Source organism: Scophthalmus maximus, chromosome 16 (assembly GCF_022379125.1).
Source record: "Scophthalmus maximus strain ysfricsl-2021 chromosome 16, ASM2237912v1, whole genome shotgun sequence".
Taxonomy (NCBI): domain Eukaryota; kingdom Metazoa; phylum Chordata; class Actinopteri; order Pleuronectiformes; family Scophthalmidae; genus Scophthalmus; species Scophthalmus maximus.
Window position 1 is genome coordinate 18,054,274 of NC_061530.1, and position 15,585 is coordinate 18,069,858.

General features: G+C 44.4%; 2 protein-coding genes across 2 annotated transcripts; one reads left to right on the plus strand and one right to left on the minus strand.

The window, feature by feature from the left end:
• The first annotated feature begins 953 nt into the window (after positions 1–953).
• Positions 954–10,280, plus strand: gucy2g (guanylate cyclase 2g). Its single transcript, XM_035613384.2, has 22 exons — positions 954–1,325; positions 1,586–1,934; positions 2,047–2,156; positions 3,262–3,444; positions 3,535–3,679; positions 3,973–4,108; positions 4,222–4,325; positions 4,447–4,613; positions 4,743–4,883; positions 5,455–5,532; positions 5,786–5,890; positions 6,115–6,186; positions 6,345–6,501; positions 6,579–6,734; positions 7,248–7,425; positions 7,735–7,875; positions 8,096–8,288; positions 8,553–8,727; positions 9,246–9,344; positions 9,772–9,863; positions 9,954–10,061; positions 10,185–10,280. Exons 1-22 carry the CDS (start codon positions 954–956, stop codon positions 10,278–10,280), a joined length of 3,357 nt encoding a protein of 1,118 aa, XP_035469277.1.
• Positions 10,281–10,975: 695 nt separating this feature from the next.
• tectb (tectorin beta) lies at positions 10,976–14,530 on the minus strand. The gene is made up of 10 exons (XM_035613673.2): positions 14,464–14,530; positions 14,008–14,198; positions 13,209–13,360; positions 13,025–13,097; positions 12,758–12,861; positions 12,586–12,669; positions 12,331–12,493; positions 12,066–12,144; positions 11,690–11,722; positions 10,976–11,324 (listed from the first exon to the last, which is right to left on the minus strand). The coding sequence occupies exons 1-10, from the start codon at positions 14,528–14,530 to the stop codon at positions 11,248–11,250; spliced, it is 1,023 nt and encodes a 340-aa protein (XP_035469566.1). The 3' UTR covers positions 10,976–11,247.
• Between the last annotated feature and the right edge of the window lie 1,055 nt (positions 14,531–15,585).

The window sequence follows — 15,585 nt, forward strand, 5'->3', positions numbered from 1 at the left end:
ACGGCATCTACTGATCTATACTTGATAGCTGATCTAATCAGGGACTTATCTCACCCAATGTGCCAATATTATATCAAATGGCCGATATAAAAAAAATAAATATATATATATATAGTTATATAAAAAAAAAAAAATATTCAGCCTAAAGCAGAAGTTACTATTCTGCATGCTGGAAGCAGGTATCACCGTTGGCTGTTCACCCCCGTGTGTGTGTGTTTGTGTGTGTGTGTGTGTGTGCAAAATAACTCAACAACTCAAGGACAGATATTCTCCAAACTTGTTGGGAATATTACTTTTATGATTATCTATCTATCTATCTATCTATCTATCTATCTATCTATCTATCTATCTATTAAAATATATATATATATATATATATATATATATATATATATATGTTTATATATGTATATGTGAAATTAAATTATTACAATGGAAACAAGTATTTAAAAGTATATACAAAAGTTGGCATACTGTATGTACAGCGCGTGCAGGCGACGCCGGGCCCCTCCGATGGTTTTCATTTTCATTTTCACTCACACTTCACTCGCCTTTTTGCTGAGACGAACAAATGTGAGCCATCCAACTGTATTAGACAAGAGGTGCAACGATTAGTCTACAATTATCAATAAGTTGATATTTTGATAATCGATTAATCATTAACCTTTAGACAAAATACTGAGGTGGGGGGGGAATAGTGATTGTGAATGAATATCTTTGGGTTTGGAGAAACTGACATGGACTTTTTTCCTTCTCTATACTAAAGGATTAATGGAGAGAATAATTGTTAGTTGCAGCCCTGACACTGGTGGACCTAATGCCCCCAGGTACCTCCCACCCTCCTCCGCAGATTTACATTGTCTCCTCCCCGACCAACTGCCCCCAGCATCACCGGGGGGGAAGTTGGCTACTTAAACCCCGTGGCACCAGGCAACTACAACGGGATGAGAGCGATGTCGAGGGCGGTTCACTCCTCCGGCCTGGTGAGCCACACGTTGGCGCTTCACTTCATATTGGCGTCGGCCGCTGCTGCTGCCGTCGTCCACAGCGGCTCCAACGGGTCGCAGCCCCACAAGCTGGTCATCGGCTTCCAGGCCCCCTGGAACATGTCGTTCCCCTTCAGCGCCCTGCGCCTGGGCTCGGCCATCCAGATGGCCGTGGAGAGGGTGAACACCAATCCCGCCTTCATGGGCAACATCAGTCTGGACTTCGTGTACACGGACACGGACTGTAATCCCAAAGTTTCCCTGGGAGGATTCATTCACCAGGTGTGGAAGGAGAACGTGTCCGCGCTCTTCGGTCCAGCGTGTCCAGGAGAGGCCGAGGTATGGATTACTAAACTATGCAAGTTTTTTTTTTACTTTAACCTGTAAAGGAATATCTTTATATTTCATTTTTCTTTCTTATATTCAGATAAGGGATCTGAACACTTCTTCCACCCCTGTGGAGTTGTGTGTGTTTATAGAAAGGGCCGTTTAGGAACAGTCACTGAATGATATCTTAGTAAGGGGTAGGTCACATTAGTCCCTGTTATTTTCTTGTCATATTAGGGGAAAAAACATTAACAGAATCTAAATATCGTCAGGTCACCGGTCTCATTGCGTCGGCGTGGAACATCCCCATGTTCGGCTTCGTGGGTCAATCCTCCAAAATGGACAACGGCGGCGTCTACGACTCCTACATCAAGGTCGTGCCGCCGCTGAAGCGGAGCGCGGAGGTCCTGGTGAAGACGCTGGACTTCTTCGGGTGGAGCCACGTGGCCATGATCGGAGGCGGGCTGGACTCCAACACCTGGGACAAAGTGGACGCCCTGTGGAAAACGGTTGAGGACCGCCTGCGGGACGAGTTCAAAGTGACCGCGGCGGTCCAGTTTGACACCAGCAACCCTCAGCTCCTCTATCGAAACGTCAAGCACATCTCGACAGTGGCCAGAGGTGAGAGGAGCCTGTATGCTCGGCTCGTGCATCCTCACGTCCACCTGTGATTCCACTGCTGTTTCTGTGCTTGCCTAACTCCCGCTGCGTCCCGCGACCCCGCGCCCTCCAGTGGTCGTGGTGCTGTCAAACCGAGAGGACTCGCTGGCTCTGCTGCTGGAGGCCGAGCGACAGGGACTCATGAACGGCGACTACGTCTTCTTCCTGGTGCAGCATTTTGAGGTCAGTGGAGGCGTGGTGAGTAAAAAACTTTGAAGAACGCAGTCACGCGGGTGTTCGCATGGCGCCTGCAGTCATTTCGTGTCTTAATATCGCTTTTGTGCTCATTTTATGTATTTTCGCAGTTGCTTAACATGATGTTGTATCTCTTCATAGTTGCTTTACATCATTTTGTATCTCTTCATAGTTATTTTACATTATTTGTTTCTTTTTATAGTTGCTTTACATCATTCTATGGTCATTTTATATGTTTTTTTTCTGTGTTACATCATTTTGTATCTCTACATAGTTTTCCTTACATCATTTTGAGGTCATTTTGAATCTCTCTGGTGTTACTTTACACAATCGAGGATCGTAGCAGTTGCTAGGAAAGCGTTTGTTTGCAGCCTGTATGAACTGGAGGAAAGAGTATAACCGACATTAATTCCTTGAATCTACACATATGTGTATTTTCTGACGTGAACCCTTTACATGAATTAACACTCACTCCAACCTGAACAAGGCTTCATAGTAATTCTCACCCCTTTACTTAAACTTCTTCAGTTTTCAGTCACGTTAGAAAGAGCAGCTCCACTGATTTCAGGCTGACAAGAGCAGGCTTGTCATTTATAGCGATGTCAACTGTTGCTGGCAGATTTTTTTTCTTTCTTTCATTGTAACCAACATTAGCCCCATTAGGGTTGGTTGGAGACGCCACCTCCAGCTGACTCGGTTTTTAAAGCGACTATCTCGTAAAAAAAAAGGGGGTCTTGATCTTGGTATTGTGCAGAGACTCTGGCCCTCGGCTCACAGGGCAAGTCAGCGACCTCAGCAGCTGATCCAGGGCGAGGACGTGGAACTTATTAAAAAAACCCATCTTTGTTCTTGTACTGCAGCCTGGAGACAGTCAGTCCTGTCATTCTAAGCAAAAGTGTAGGAAATGCCAAAAAGTTATTATGGTCCAAAAGCTGCAGCCGGAATTTGTCCGTGTGTTTCATCATCAGCCTTTCACGCGACTCACTTCGATATCTCCTGTCAAATGATCCAACAAAAGATCGTCCGTACTTCTACATTAACCCCGTTTTTTTCCTCTCGCATTTCTGTCTTATTAATCTTCTCCCCGATGCAGGACAACTTGTGGAAATATGCCCTGAACAGCACCATGAACCAGGCTGCATTGAGAGCCTTTCACATGACCTTCATCATTGGCCAGAAATCCTACGAGGGCTACGAGTACTACGACTTCTTTGAGCAGGTTTTCGAAAGGCTGAGAGGGCAGCCGTTCAGGAGCAACCTGACGTCTGCAAGAGAGGTACAGCGAGCGGCCGCGATGATCCCGCATGCGAGAAAATGCGTTCTCCTTCTGTTCTGTTGGAATATGTCATTCATCCATTCATTTCAGGTGAGCCCCTACTCTGCCTACCTGCACGACGCGGTGCTTCTCTACGCAATGGGGCTGAAGGAAGTCCTCAAGGACGGGAAGGACCCTCACGACGGACGGCAGCTGCTCTGGAGTCTGAAAGACAAGAACAACATTCGGTTTAATGGTCGGTAGCCGCTTCAATTAATGTGTTCGGGGAACAAGTGCTAAAAAAAACAACTTTCAACATTAAACAAACTGCATTGCTAAGTATCAGCTTTGGGTATTCTGTCTATTCTATTCTACAAGCCATTTTTTCAATTAAGTTGTACGTTTTTTTTGTGGGGCTTATATACCGCAACCTATACCGCAACCAGCCACCAGGGGTCAATCACGATAATTTGGCTTCACTTTTTTACACAAGGCGAGCACCTCTTTTAAAGAGACGGACTGATGCCGTCGCGGCGTGTCGCCACACAGGTGCCTCTGGACTAGTCCACTTCGACGAGGAGGGGGAGAGGAATCTGGACTATTCCATTTACGATCTGCAGTATCCGGGAGAGCTCACCAAATTTGTGCCCATCCTCCATTTCGACAGTCACACCAAGAATATCCGGTAACAAACACTTTCACACCGTCAAACGAATTTTGGGATTTCATTCTCGTCGAACACGTGAAGAGTTTTCCATCATCAAATCCATCACAGAAAAAAAAATAATGTAATTACAGGCCAACATCTATGTTTGCTTCTGTGGTTTGGCCCAAAGGACGACCGCCGTCTGATAAACCAGAATGTGGTTTCAACAACGAATTCTGCGAATGGCTGAACAATGGTAAACTGACGAAAAACTGACTTTCCAGAAATTGCTTCCTTTTAAAACAATACTAATACTACCCATTAAACCTTAATAACCTGTGCATACTAAACCCTCATTATTCCCTGTCCTGGCACAGACATCGCCCTCCTGGCCCTGCTGGTGACCTTCCCCGTCATCGGTGTGTTTGCAGTCTTGTGCATCGGGGTCCTCACTCTGCAGAAGTTCAGGCTCCAGACGAGGCTCGATGTCTCCTGCTGGTGGCTCATCAATTACAGCGACATCACCATCATCCGGGAGCCCTCGGTACGAGCGCCGCGGAGCAGGAATGGGTTGCTTGGTGCAGTCGAAGGACGAATAGTGCACGTGTTGTTTTACATGTGTGTGTGTGTGTGTGTGTGTGTGTGTGTGTGTGTGTGTTTGCGTCTCCTCCAGGGAAATCATGGTTTATCTCTGACAACCACACACAGTCAGAGCGGGAGCGGGGGCTCTCAGTCCAATTTCTCCAACAACAGCTATGGCCTGAGCGACAACAAGGGGAAGGAACACATCTTCATCACCATAGGTCTCCACCAGGTACCAGGGTTTTTTTTTGTCTGAGTGACCCAATGAACCTTGGTCACAAGAGGCAACTAGCAACACTCAATCTCACCATGTTAAAGAAAGTGTGCGGGGGGGGGGGGGGAATCCTGACTCCGCCCATTTATCCGGATCCAAAAAGGAAAAAATCGGTTTAGCAGTTTTGGCATAATCCTGCAAATCAACAAACAAACATAGATTTAGCAATTTGTTATACAGTACTAAAGTATTTCTTATATTTCTACATTTTGTAAGGTGTGTTGTGTGCCTGATCACTAAACCCAAGGGTTTACTGCTTATGAATTTAAGTATTTATTTGCAAGAGGAAGAACGTGTCATTTGTTATTTAATAAGTCACTTTACGAAATTGAAAATACCTTTGAAATGTGTTTTGTTTCTTCCTCATGCACGATGTGCAGCTTGCACCAAGTAAAACCAATATTATCCTTTTAGGTTTTTTGTACGTTTAACAGACGGAGTGTCGGCATTGAAAAATGACAAAAGTCAATATAAGTCAACAGAAATAAAAGTCTACTTGTTTTTTAAATTGAAATATATTTCCATACAGGGGAATCAAGTGGCCATCAAGTACATCAAGAACCATTTGAGCTTCCAGAGGTCGTCCGTCATAAAAGAGTTCAGTATGGTAAAGTTCCTCACGTTGTTCAAGACCAAACATATCACAAAACTGTTCACTGTTTTTTAGATTATGAGTTTATTCTGATGAATATAACAATAATAATAAAAAAAAATCTATCTATGGTATATCTAATTAAAAAACCTCACGTACAGTTTGCGTGATGTTGGAGACAAAGCTAATCTAAACCTTAAAAAAGATCCTTCTGTTAGTGGTTAAGTGATACAGTGTGTGCCTAACCATCTTGACCTCTTCAAGACAGATGAAAGAGATGAAACACGAGAACCTGGTGCAGTTCTTTGGCGCGTGCATCGAGCCACCGAACGTTTGTCTGGTCATGCAGTACTGCAAGAAAGGCAGTCTGAAGGTCAGCGTCACATCCACTGCTGCATCAGATACAGATACTTTTTACTTCACCATTGTGGCACTGCCACGTTGAAATGCTTGTTTGTCACTTGCACTTGCATGAAAAAACCCAATGTTGCACGACGGACGGCAGGAAAATTCCCTTTTCCATCAATGTCGTTCTTCTTCCATAATCACAGTCAAAATGTTCTTTACACTTTGGTTTTGACGTTTTTTAACCTGCAGGATGTGTTAAAGGCTGCAGATGTCGATCTGGATGGGATGTTTAAGCTCTCCTTTGCTTATGACATTGTTAATGTGAGTCAAGTTATTCATGCAACATTTTCAAATGATTGGCATTAGTTGTTGGAAAGATAAGCATTTCGCTGAATGTAAGACTCTTCTACTTTTACATGGTAAGATGATGAATACTCTGGACCGTGATCATAGTTTAAATCTATCTATTTGTGATCCAGGGAATGGAGTTCATTCACAAGAGTAGCCTGAAATTTCACGGGAACCTGAAGCCCAGCACATGTCTGGTGGACAGCCGACTCCAGGTCAAACTCTCCGGCTTCGGACTGTGGGAGTTTAGAAACAAGACGATCCCAACGGAAAACTCCGATCATGAAGGTCAGTGGGTGAGATTGACATTATTTATGACGAGCACGGCGGGGAAGTGTTTGAAGGGAACTTTGTCCTTGTCGTAGCGATGTACTGGAGAGCCCCCGAGCTCCTGAGGCAAGCTGGTCTGCTGACCAATGGGACGCCCAAAGGGGATATCTACAGCTTTGCCATCATCCTGTGGGAGCTCATGTACAACTCCAAGGCCGGCCCGTACCACGACCTTAACCTGGAGCCCAAAGGTGAGGCGGAAATACTCGAGACAGGTCATCGGCCTATCACGTTCACGTTCACCCCTCTGGACAGTTTAGAGTCTCCAGTCCTACACGGTGTGTTCAGGCAGAGATCGAGCGAAGTGGATTTTCTTTTACCTTGCGTTTTTTGGCAAATTTGACCAATGTGCGGTTTTGTTTTTATCTGAACCAAACAGCCAACGTAACATAAGCTAACTGGAGCGTAGCTTCAAGCTGGTGCACAAACACAAGACTAATGGTGCTGTCACGCCACACGCCATATACATACAAAGTCAATGACACGAGTGCCGCGCAACGCAAATAACACAAAGACCAGTATTTGGGTCATTCGCTCCAGTTGAAATATTTGAACTTGAGCGAAATAGTCCCGCGCCGCGATGTCGCGAAAGCCAATTATTGTGCTATATTTTTTGATAATTCACTCTTCACCAGCCGATGAGCAGGCTGACGGAGACAACGTGACCACAGAACGCGACCAAAACATCTCGAGTTTTTCTCCAGAGATTATTATGCAGTTGCGGACGCCTTTCCAAGGGGAACCCCTCCGGCCGGTGCTGTCTGAGCAGCTGTGCGAGGAGAACATCAACTTACTGCTCAAGGCCTGCTGGAACGAAAACCCGGACCACCGACCCCCGTTTGGATCGATAAGGAGACAGCTGAAGGACACCAGCCCCGACGGGTCAGGCGTCAGACATTTGTTTTTCTTACCCATAAGAAACCCCTGAAAAATAAATTGTTCTCTCGTTTGAAATTTGAAATTTGAATTTTACTTTCCAAAAAAAAAATGCACATGAGAACCAGGAAGCTTGAGTGATGGAGTAGAAAGCATTCAAGAGAGAATGCGCGTAATTTAAAATCTGGGTTTTTTTATGTTTAAAAAAGGAAAAATGATCTGCACCAGATTTGCTTTCCATCTCCTGCAAACTAACAAATACACGCGTCTGGAAAACTCCTTCATGGCGGGTGATTGTGATTTTCTGTGCCGTAGTCATGCAAATATACTGGATAATATGGTGGATAAGTTGGAGAAATATGCAAATCACTTGGAGGAGGTGGTGGAGGAGAGGACCAATCAGCTCACAGCAGAGAAGGCCCGTGCAGACAAGCTTCTCTCCAGCATGTTACCAAGGTAACACCAGATGTAAGGTTCAAAATGCTCACGATATTTTGTCTTCATGCTATGTCAATTTTGAGCAAATCTGTAAAAAAAAAAAAAATGAAGCTATTTATGGTGACCCCTTCAAAAAGTGTGACCAGTGCCACCAGCTGAAAGAGCTCGATTGGCAATGACAAGTGAGTAGACTCCGCCCCCCTTAACCTTGTCGGTGCTGTTGTTTCAACGGTTGTAGGTACATTGCCGATCAGCTGATGGCGGGGAAGTCGGTGGAGCCGCAAAGCTACGACATGGTGACCATCTTCTTCTCCGACATCGTGGATTTCACCTCAATGTGCTCTGTCAGCTCTGCGATGGAGGTGGTCAATTTCCTCAACGACCTCTACAGCCTCTTTGACGACATAATCACGATGTACGACGTCTACAAAGTAAGTCGAAGCGACGATTCTTATGTTTCTCTTTCAGCGCTGTGCATCCATGTTATCCTGTCCAAGAGGGAAAAAGCTTAACTCAGCATAACGCCTGACAAACAGCCTCCTCCTGTCAACAACTTCATTCAAGGCTAAAATAACCACCGCCTGGTTGGTGACCATACAGACACGGCAGTGCGATCTTTCTTGAGTTGTGCTACTATCACGATGGTTTCTCTAAGAGCGGTCAGCAGAACTTTGTCGCCTCTGCATCTTTACCAGGTGGAAACAATTGGTGATGCATATATGGTGGCCAGTGGTCTTCCCATCAGCAACGGCTATAAGCACGCTCTGGAGATATCCACGATGGCCCTGCACTTCCTGGGTGCCATCAAGGTCTTCCGAATCCGCCATATGCCCACGGAGAGTCTCGCCATTCGCGTCGGGATACACTCCGGTAAAAGAACAGTATACCGACAACCAATCTAATGTCACCCAAAGAAAAAGAGTTCTGATTTGTTTGCTTCAGCCTCTTTAGAAAGGCGTCCGTAATGGAGTCGACTCACAGTAGACCTTCTTTCACAGCAGCCATTTTGACACGAAATAGTACGAAAAGCACGGGTGTGTTTAGCCACTATCTCGCGACAAAATGGCTGCACTGAGAAAAATGTCTATTTGGCCTTTTCATTTTTGGTCCTATCTCATTATTGTACATTTTGCTCATATTTTTTTTCGAAGGATCCACAAATGCTGCAAACTGTCAGCTGCTTATACTCAATGATCAGTTAATGACTGAAGTCAACAGAACTTTAAATTGAATGAGCTGAGTACAAGCAACCAACAAGTCTGCGGCTTTTGGGACCACGCTCAGCTGTCACTTTGACGTCAAGACCTTTGGTGAAGTTTTTCACATTTAAACATTTGAGAAATTCCAAAAAACTGCGTATACACAGAGGATTTTTATGGGTTTCGTAGGTCCAGTGGTCGCAGGAGTGGTAGGCACCACTATGCCTCGCTACTGTCTGTTTGGAGACACGGTGAACATGGCTTCACGAATGGAAAGTAACAGCCAACGTGAGTGAACTCAAGTTACACCTTTGCCGTGCTACATTTTTTTTTCATTCCTCATGAATAAGACCTTGGATGAATATAGTTTTATCATTAAGTGTAAGTTGGAGTGTATCTTATGTGCAAGAGTGATCACTGTCAATGTGGGATATCTTGGATTCCACGAAAAGTGATGGTGCATTTATTAAATAGACGGTGGTTCCAACCATTTTTGGTCCAGAGTGAAATATCTCAACAACCATTGAATAGATTGCCAATGAAATGATCAACAGACACTCATGGTCCCCAGATGACAAATCACCTTGGTATGTTTGTTATTATTATATCCCAGGTCCCCAGAGGACACATTCTAAGAACTTTGGCCACGCCTTAACCTTTCACTTAAAAACAATACTGTAAGAGTTTAAGAAGCACTTGTGTGTATGTTACGCAGCCCTGAAGATTCACATCTCTCAGTGCACGGCAGAAATTCTCATCCAGGCTGGATCATTCGAGCTGCAGGAGAGAGGAGAAATCCTGATGAAGGTGACTCACAGTTAAAGTCTGTTGTTGTTGTGCAGCCTGTGTATGTGTTGGACCTGTGTCTGACCAGTGCGTGTTTCGTGTCCATGGCAGGGTAAAGGGTGTCATAAGACCTACTGGCTGCTGAGCAAAAAAGCCTTTAATCCTCCTCTCATCGCGCACAGCTCTCCACCAGCTGACGGTCACAGACTGCAAACCGAGGTACAGTCGGAAATAATACACATCTCACGGTCCCCGTTTTGTGTGAATGCACACATATAGCCAAGTTCAGCAGTGTTGCGTGTTGACCAGTGGTCTGACCTGTGTTTGTAATCTCTGCACAAGAAACCAGGCGTGGCCAGAGCTGCTGAGAAAAGGGCCCACAAAATCCTCCCCAAATCTCACATGGAAGATGCCGTGATTCCTGCAGTGCACATTTGAGGAACAAGTGGATACTCTTGACTGATAAACGAGTGGGAATATCTGGACTTGACAATTCCATAGGTGTCGCTGAGTGCCTTGCAAGAGTGCGTATTCCCTCCAGCCGTGAAGAGGAGGGAGACTAAATGTGGACCGAGGCTGGAACACTGACGCCCCGGGAAGCAAGTCTGGATCACAGCACGTGTGCTTTCGGACTCTTAATACAGAAGGTTTATGATGTTTTATAATCTGGTTGCTTTGTGATTTTGGTACAGTTACCAACCCACGCTTTCACGCAGGATAATTCAATGTAATGCTACAAAAACAACAAAAAGCCCGGAGAAAAAAACAATGCACACACGGGGAGAACATGCAAACTCGCCACAGAAAGGCCCTGGATGGATTTTGTCCGGACCAGGAACCTTCTTGCTGTGGGGCGACAGCACTGACCACCACACCACCATGCATTTATAATGTCCTTTCATTATTTTTATTAGTTCGGATCACTACTTTTAATTCTATTATGGCTTGAGGAGTGAATTAAGCATATATTATAAAAAAATGTTATTTATATTTTAAGATGAATCCAGTTGTTCTACTGGGGGTATAGCATCACTGGAATAGAAGATATATCTTGTTTATTGTCATATTGAGCTGCTGACATGTTGAGACTTTGTGTTTTCTTGTTTCTGAATTGACCAGAGAGTGTTTCTCTATTCATCAGTACAGATCTTTTAAAGATTTGTGCATAATTTAGAACAAAACGGGATCAAACGAGAAGCGTATTGTTTTAATTTTCAATGAATCTTTATTGGATAAAGCTGTATGTGGCTTTAAAAAAGAACATCCAAAGCATCAATAAATGTGCTAATTTCAAACAATACATGTGAGATGATGAGACAATCCTTTATTTGAGTGATCATATTGATTCCTGAGTCCTGGGTGACAGTCCTCACAGTGTGTTTGGGTTTATGTGAGAGTTAAGCTTTTACTTCATTTCCAACTCATGAAGTAAACCACAGCAAGAGTTTATCAGGACCACCAGCAGGACGGACAGTGAGGCGCCTGCGTGGAAATGGAGGAAGAAAAACAACAGTGGATCAAACAGCAGTTAAAAAAAAAAAAAAAAAACTTGAGTGAGGACACTGACGTCATGTCGTCAATGTTACTCTAGGAATCTAAGAGGATTATTAGAATCTGCAGAAGATGAACCATGTTGGGTAATTTATAGTCTGATTTTATTTAGTTTTTATTTATATATATATATAACTTTAACCAAGAAAGTTAAAAAATAACGTCTTCGCCCAGGAACATGCATGTACAATCAATCCTGTACAGAAAATATATTGGATAACTGAACTGAACGATGTCTAATTAAAGGAAATGTCAGTTATGGGGGAACATTATGAGTTCATATCACATTAACTTACCTGGTACATGTCCCTTATTGGAAGTTCCATTACCTTAGAGAAAATTAAAAAAAACAATACTGTACATCATACTACACACAAACTAACTGTCCAGCATTTTCATTTGAAATGTGTAACCTGACAATGGCACAGGTTGCTGTTCATTTTTCTATTTTATTTGCAAAATTAAAAAGGTTCACTTGTCATTAATGACAACAGTGGCTGCTAAGTGAACTGCAGTTAGCATCCGGTTGCTAATGCGCGTGCGGAGGTCTCACTTTTATGGTTGTTAAAAAAACAAAACATTAACACATTGGTAACTGTTACCTAGAAAGACAAGTTAAATATCGCAGCGTCCTTTTACCACAGTGTGCACAAGCAACGTGTCGGACTGTACCTTTAACGTGAAACTCGGCAGAAAGGATCCCTCCACTCGGCTCGGCCTCGGACGACAGGCTCCTGGCAGAGCAGGGGCTCTTCAGCAAATGAAACAAGAGACAAAACAGACAACAGAGGAGACCCGGCTTCCAGACGCAGACCATCACGTTTTTGTAAAAAATACAACTGAATAACTGAGACGCAGAGCAGTGAAATAACGGAATATGATAGCAAAATGACGTGTGCGCTTTTAATATCGAGCAGCGGAGAGGTTTTGCACTCACTGGCTGACAGACGAGTCTCTCTCCATCACACACGTGGACCTCACAGTGGAGCCAGACGGTGGACACCTTCTCCAGCCGCTGGAAGCGGAAGGAGTTGAACTTGAACATGGAGCGGCTGTCTTTGCCGTTCTCAAAAATCGTCACGGTGTTGTCGGAGGGGCAGCTGTTGGAAAGATCATTTCACCTGTTACCAAACTCTCAGTCAAACAATTGAACCGTCTTTGAGTTGGATGTTGTCCTTTTGTGTAGACCAACCTGCTGATGACGAGACTCCACCTCATCCTGTCCGTGGAGTACGGACTGGGCGTGGCCCAGCAGTTGTTGATTACAACTTTGAATCTGAGTGTCAGAAGATGGAAACATGGATCTTTGTGTATGCAAACATTTTCTTTAAACACCACGGAAAGGTTGAGGTTATTCAACATACCTGTTACTTAGTCCCTTTGCCTCGATCCCAATGAAAACCTCCGAGCCGATCTCAGAAGTGTTGATCACGTAGGGAGCATCCTTGGCATACAGGAACTTTGAATTCTAGAATAATAAACATAGCTAATTATGCCTTTATTTGTCCGGGCAGCTATTCTGCACAGCTGTTTCTACAAAGTCACGCCTGGGGGAAAAAATTGCATCACTGCATTAAACAGGTCACCAAAGGCTTCCGATGGAGAGAGAGGATCCTTGAGCAGCCACTCACCGTGAACGCGTTCATAGACAACTGTGATCTAAAAGTGCCTAAACTCCCGTTGTTGACATAAACTGTAGCCACTCTGGAAAAAGCAGAGGGTTTAGTAAAAACACTGCAAGTCATTGGGTCAGAATGCACGCATCGTCGACGCGGTGAACGTGGTCGGCCTTCCGCCCCGCGCCGATTGGCTTACCTTTGGCTGAAGACGGCGTTGTTCACCAGGTAGGCGGCTCGGTACGTGCAGCTGAAGGTGTAGTTGACCGGCTGGTTTCTGACTGTGAGGGAAGTGTCGTTGGACACGATGGAGTTGTAGAAGATGTACTTGGGGTCTTTGCCGGGCATGTACTGTGGAGGACAATGGATGCCAACATCAGAGGGAAGTATGATGGACTTGCCCGTAAGTTTTTCTAATTAAAGGTTGGTTCAACCTTCTCGCTATACCCATGCACATGGTTTCTCCATATTGCTATTCTTCCAATTTACTCCCTTTCATTTCCATTAAAGGCATCCTTTTGTCATTTTCCTTTTCTACGTCAGTCAAGCTCTCAATGAACCTGACAAACAATTACTTGAAATGAGCGGGATCCGCAGGACATCCAGCGTACCTCCTGATATTTGTACCACATATATTAGCAGTCCCATTGAAAAGTCTTATTTCATAGACACAGGCAACGTGTCTTCAAAATTGATGTGTTGGTTTCTCTGGATAATCTGCAGACGTTGTTTTGAGGGAGGTTTTATTGGATCTAGTTTAAATGGGAGAAGTATTTTGAAACACAAGCCAGAGGATTAGAAATACTGAGGTCATAAATTACATTCATTGTATCACAGTTGTCCATAGTTGAATACAAATGAAAAATTGCTCGTACAGCTGGATACATGCCGGGGGAGCTTTTTAATGTGAGCGCCACAGAATAAACTTCTGTCACTGTGTTGTGGTTGTTTTTTATTGGGGGGTGAACTGACCCTTGCATACCTGCCCGGCATCTCACCTCGGACTGTGTGCCGCAGTACGAGTGGTTTTTGGGCGTTAGGTCTGGGATGATGAAGCGGAAGTAGCCCGGGCTGTGGATCCCAGAGTAACAGACGCCGCCCAGGGACAACTGGTCAATCTCCCAGCCGTAAGGGCATTCAGGGACATTGGCGATGATGGCGTTGGGGAAACACGACACCATCACGTAGTCTGAAATAAGACAGGGACAGAGAAATTGTTTACTGTCCTCACTCCACACAGTTTCACATTGTCATGGCATTCAGTTTTTCCTCCATATTGCAATTCTACTCTTTCTGCTTCTGTTTACTCAAAATCTATCGCGCGTTTGTCTTTCGAAAAAGCATTTTTCTCCCTTTTATTCCTGTTAAAGCATTTTGGGGGTTTGGATTTCTTCCCTATTCTGAGTTTGGATGCCCCATGGTACCGCCTAGGATTTGGCCACCAGAGTTATTACCTGCTTTCTGGGCAGGGCAGGTCCACGCAACAGGCAAGAGCATTACGAGTGCACCAAGAAAGGCCATAGTGCGATGCTGCAGAGAGACAATGAAGAAGTGGCAATGACAGAAAACGTAAGGAATATGTAATGTTAATGTGTCATGAGCGAGACTCACGTGAGACGCCTCGGTACAGTCTGATATCAGAGGATCCTCATGGCTCTTCGGCAGTTCACCAGCACCGCGAGCATCTCGACAACTTGAGGACGGATTTTATACCTTCACAGGTAAGAGTCGTTATCTGCCTCCCCCATCTCCTCTTTCCCCCCCTCCCGCTCTAAGAGCTCTATTGTGGGCCTGTTCACAAAAGCTCTCTGTGCTGCAAAGACATTGACTTTCAAATGACCAGCTTCTCACAGGATTAGCACTCAGGGTCGCGTTAAGTGACCTTTTCTACCGCCGTGCATACAGAACGTCATAAATTTACCGACAATGAATATGGCGCAAGTTATGACTTGTACCAAAAGACAATGAATGTTTTTCCATCGGCAGCATCATCTTGGCAGAAGAAAACGCTCGTTTTCCCACACGGCTCAAAGCCTCCGGCTCTTTATCGAGCTCGCCGACTCACATTGTGTAACATCACCAACTGTGCCAACAAAGCTGGGGAAAGTAGGCTGACTGTTCCAAAAGCCTCTTTTCACACTGCTACAGTTTATATCTAATAAGCAAATGTCTTTAGAATGTAGAAATGCAACCAGTGACAAAATACTGCACTGGTAAATATTAGAAGAGGTTTGAAACGTTTACAATGCTCATGTCGTCATGGAAATCCACTATGAGCAGATCCAAAACTCATAAATTTATGTTAAATGCATACGGCATGGAAGTTTCGTTGCTTTTTTAAACGTTGGACATAACCAGCCTAGCTATTTCCCTCATTCCAGTCTTAACGCTGGGCTAAACTTACCAGCGTCTGGCTGTAGCTTCATATTTAACAAACAGATATGAAAATGGCATTAATCTCCTCACCTTAATCTCTCCCATATTATTAATGGCACATAAGATGTTTGTTTTTTTCGGAATTTGCCCTTCACATGTGACAAATGCAGCTGGAGTTTGACGCGTTCACACCAACGGGA

Bases quoted from the DNA above. Each gene is read 5' to 3' on its own strand.
- gucy2g (XM_035613384.2), top strand. From the start codon at position 954: ATGTCGAGGGCGGTTCACTCCTCCGGCCTGGTGAGCCACACGTTGGCG. The intron at 4,614-4,742 runs GTACGAGCGCCG...CGTCTCCTCCAG, and splicing joins CCATCATCCGGGAGCCCTCG to GGAAATCATGGTTTATCTCT. The intron at 9,345-9,771 runs GTGAGTGAACTC...TATGTTACGCAG, and splicing joins AATGGAAAGTAACAGCCAAC to CCCTGAAGATTCACATCTCT.
- tectb (XM_035613673.2), bottom strand. From the start codon at position 14,530: ATGGCCTTTCTTGGTGCACTCGTAATGCTCTTGCCTGTTGCGTGGACC. The intron at 13,098-13,208 runs GTAAGCCAATCG...TGCTTTTTCCAG, and splicing joins AACGCCGTCTTCAGCCAAAG to AGTGGCTACAGTTTATGTCA. The intron at 12,494-12,585 runs GTTGGTCTACAC...TCTTTCCAACAG, and splicing joins TGGAGTCTCGTCATCAGCAG to CTGCCCCTCCGACAACACCG.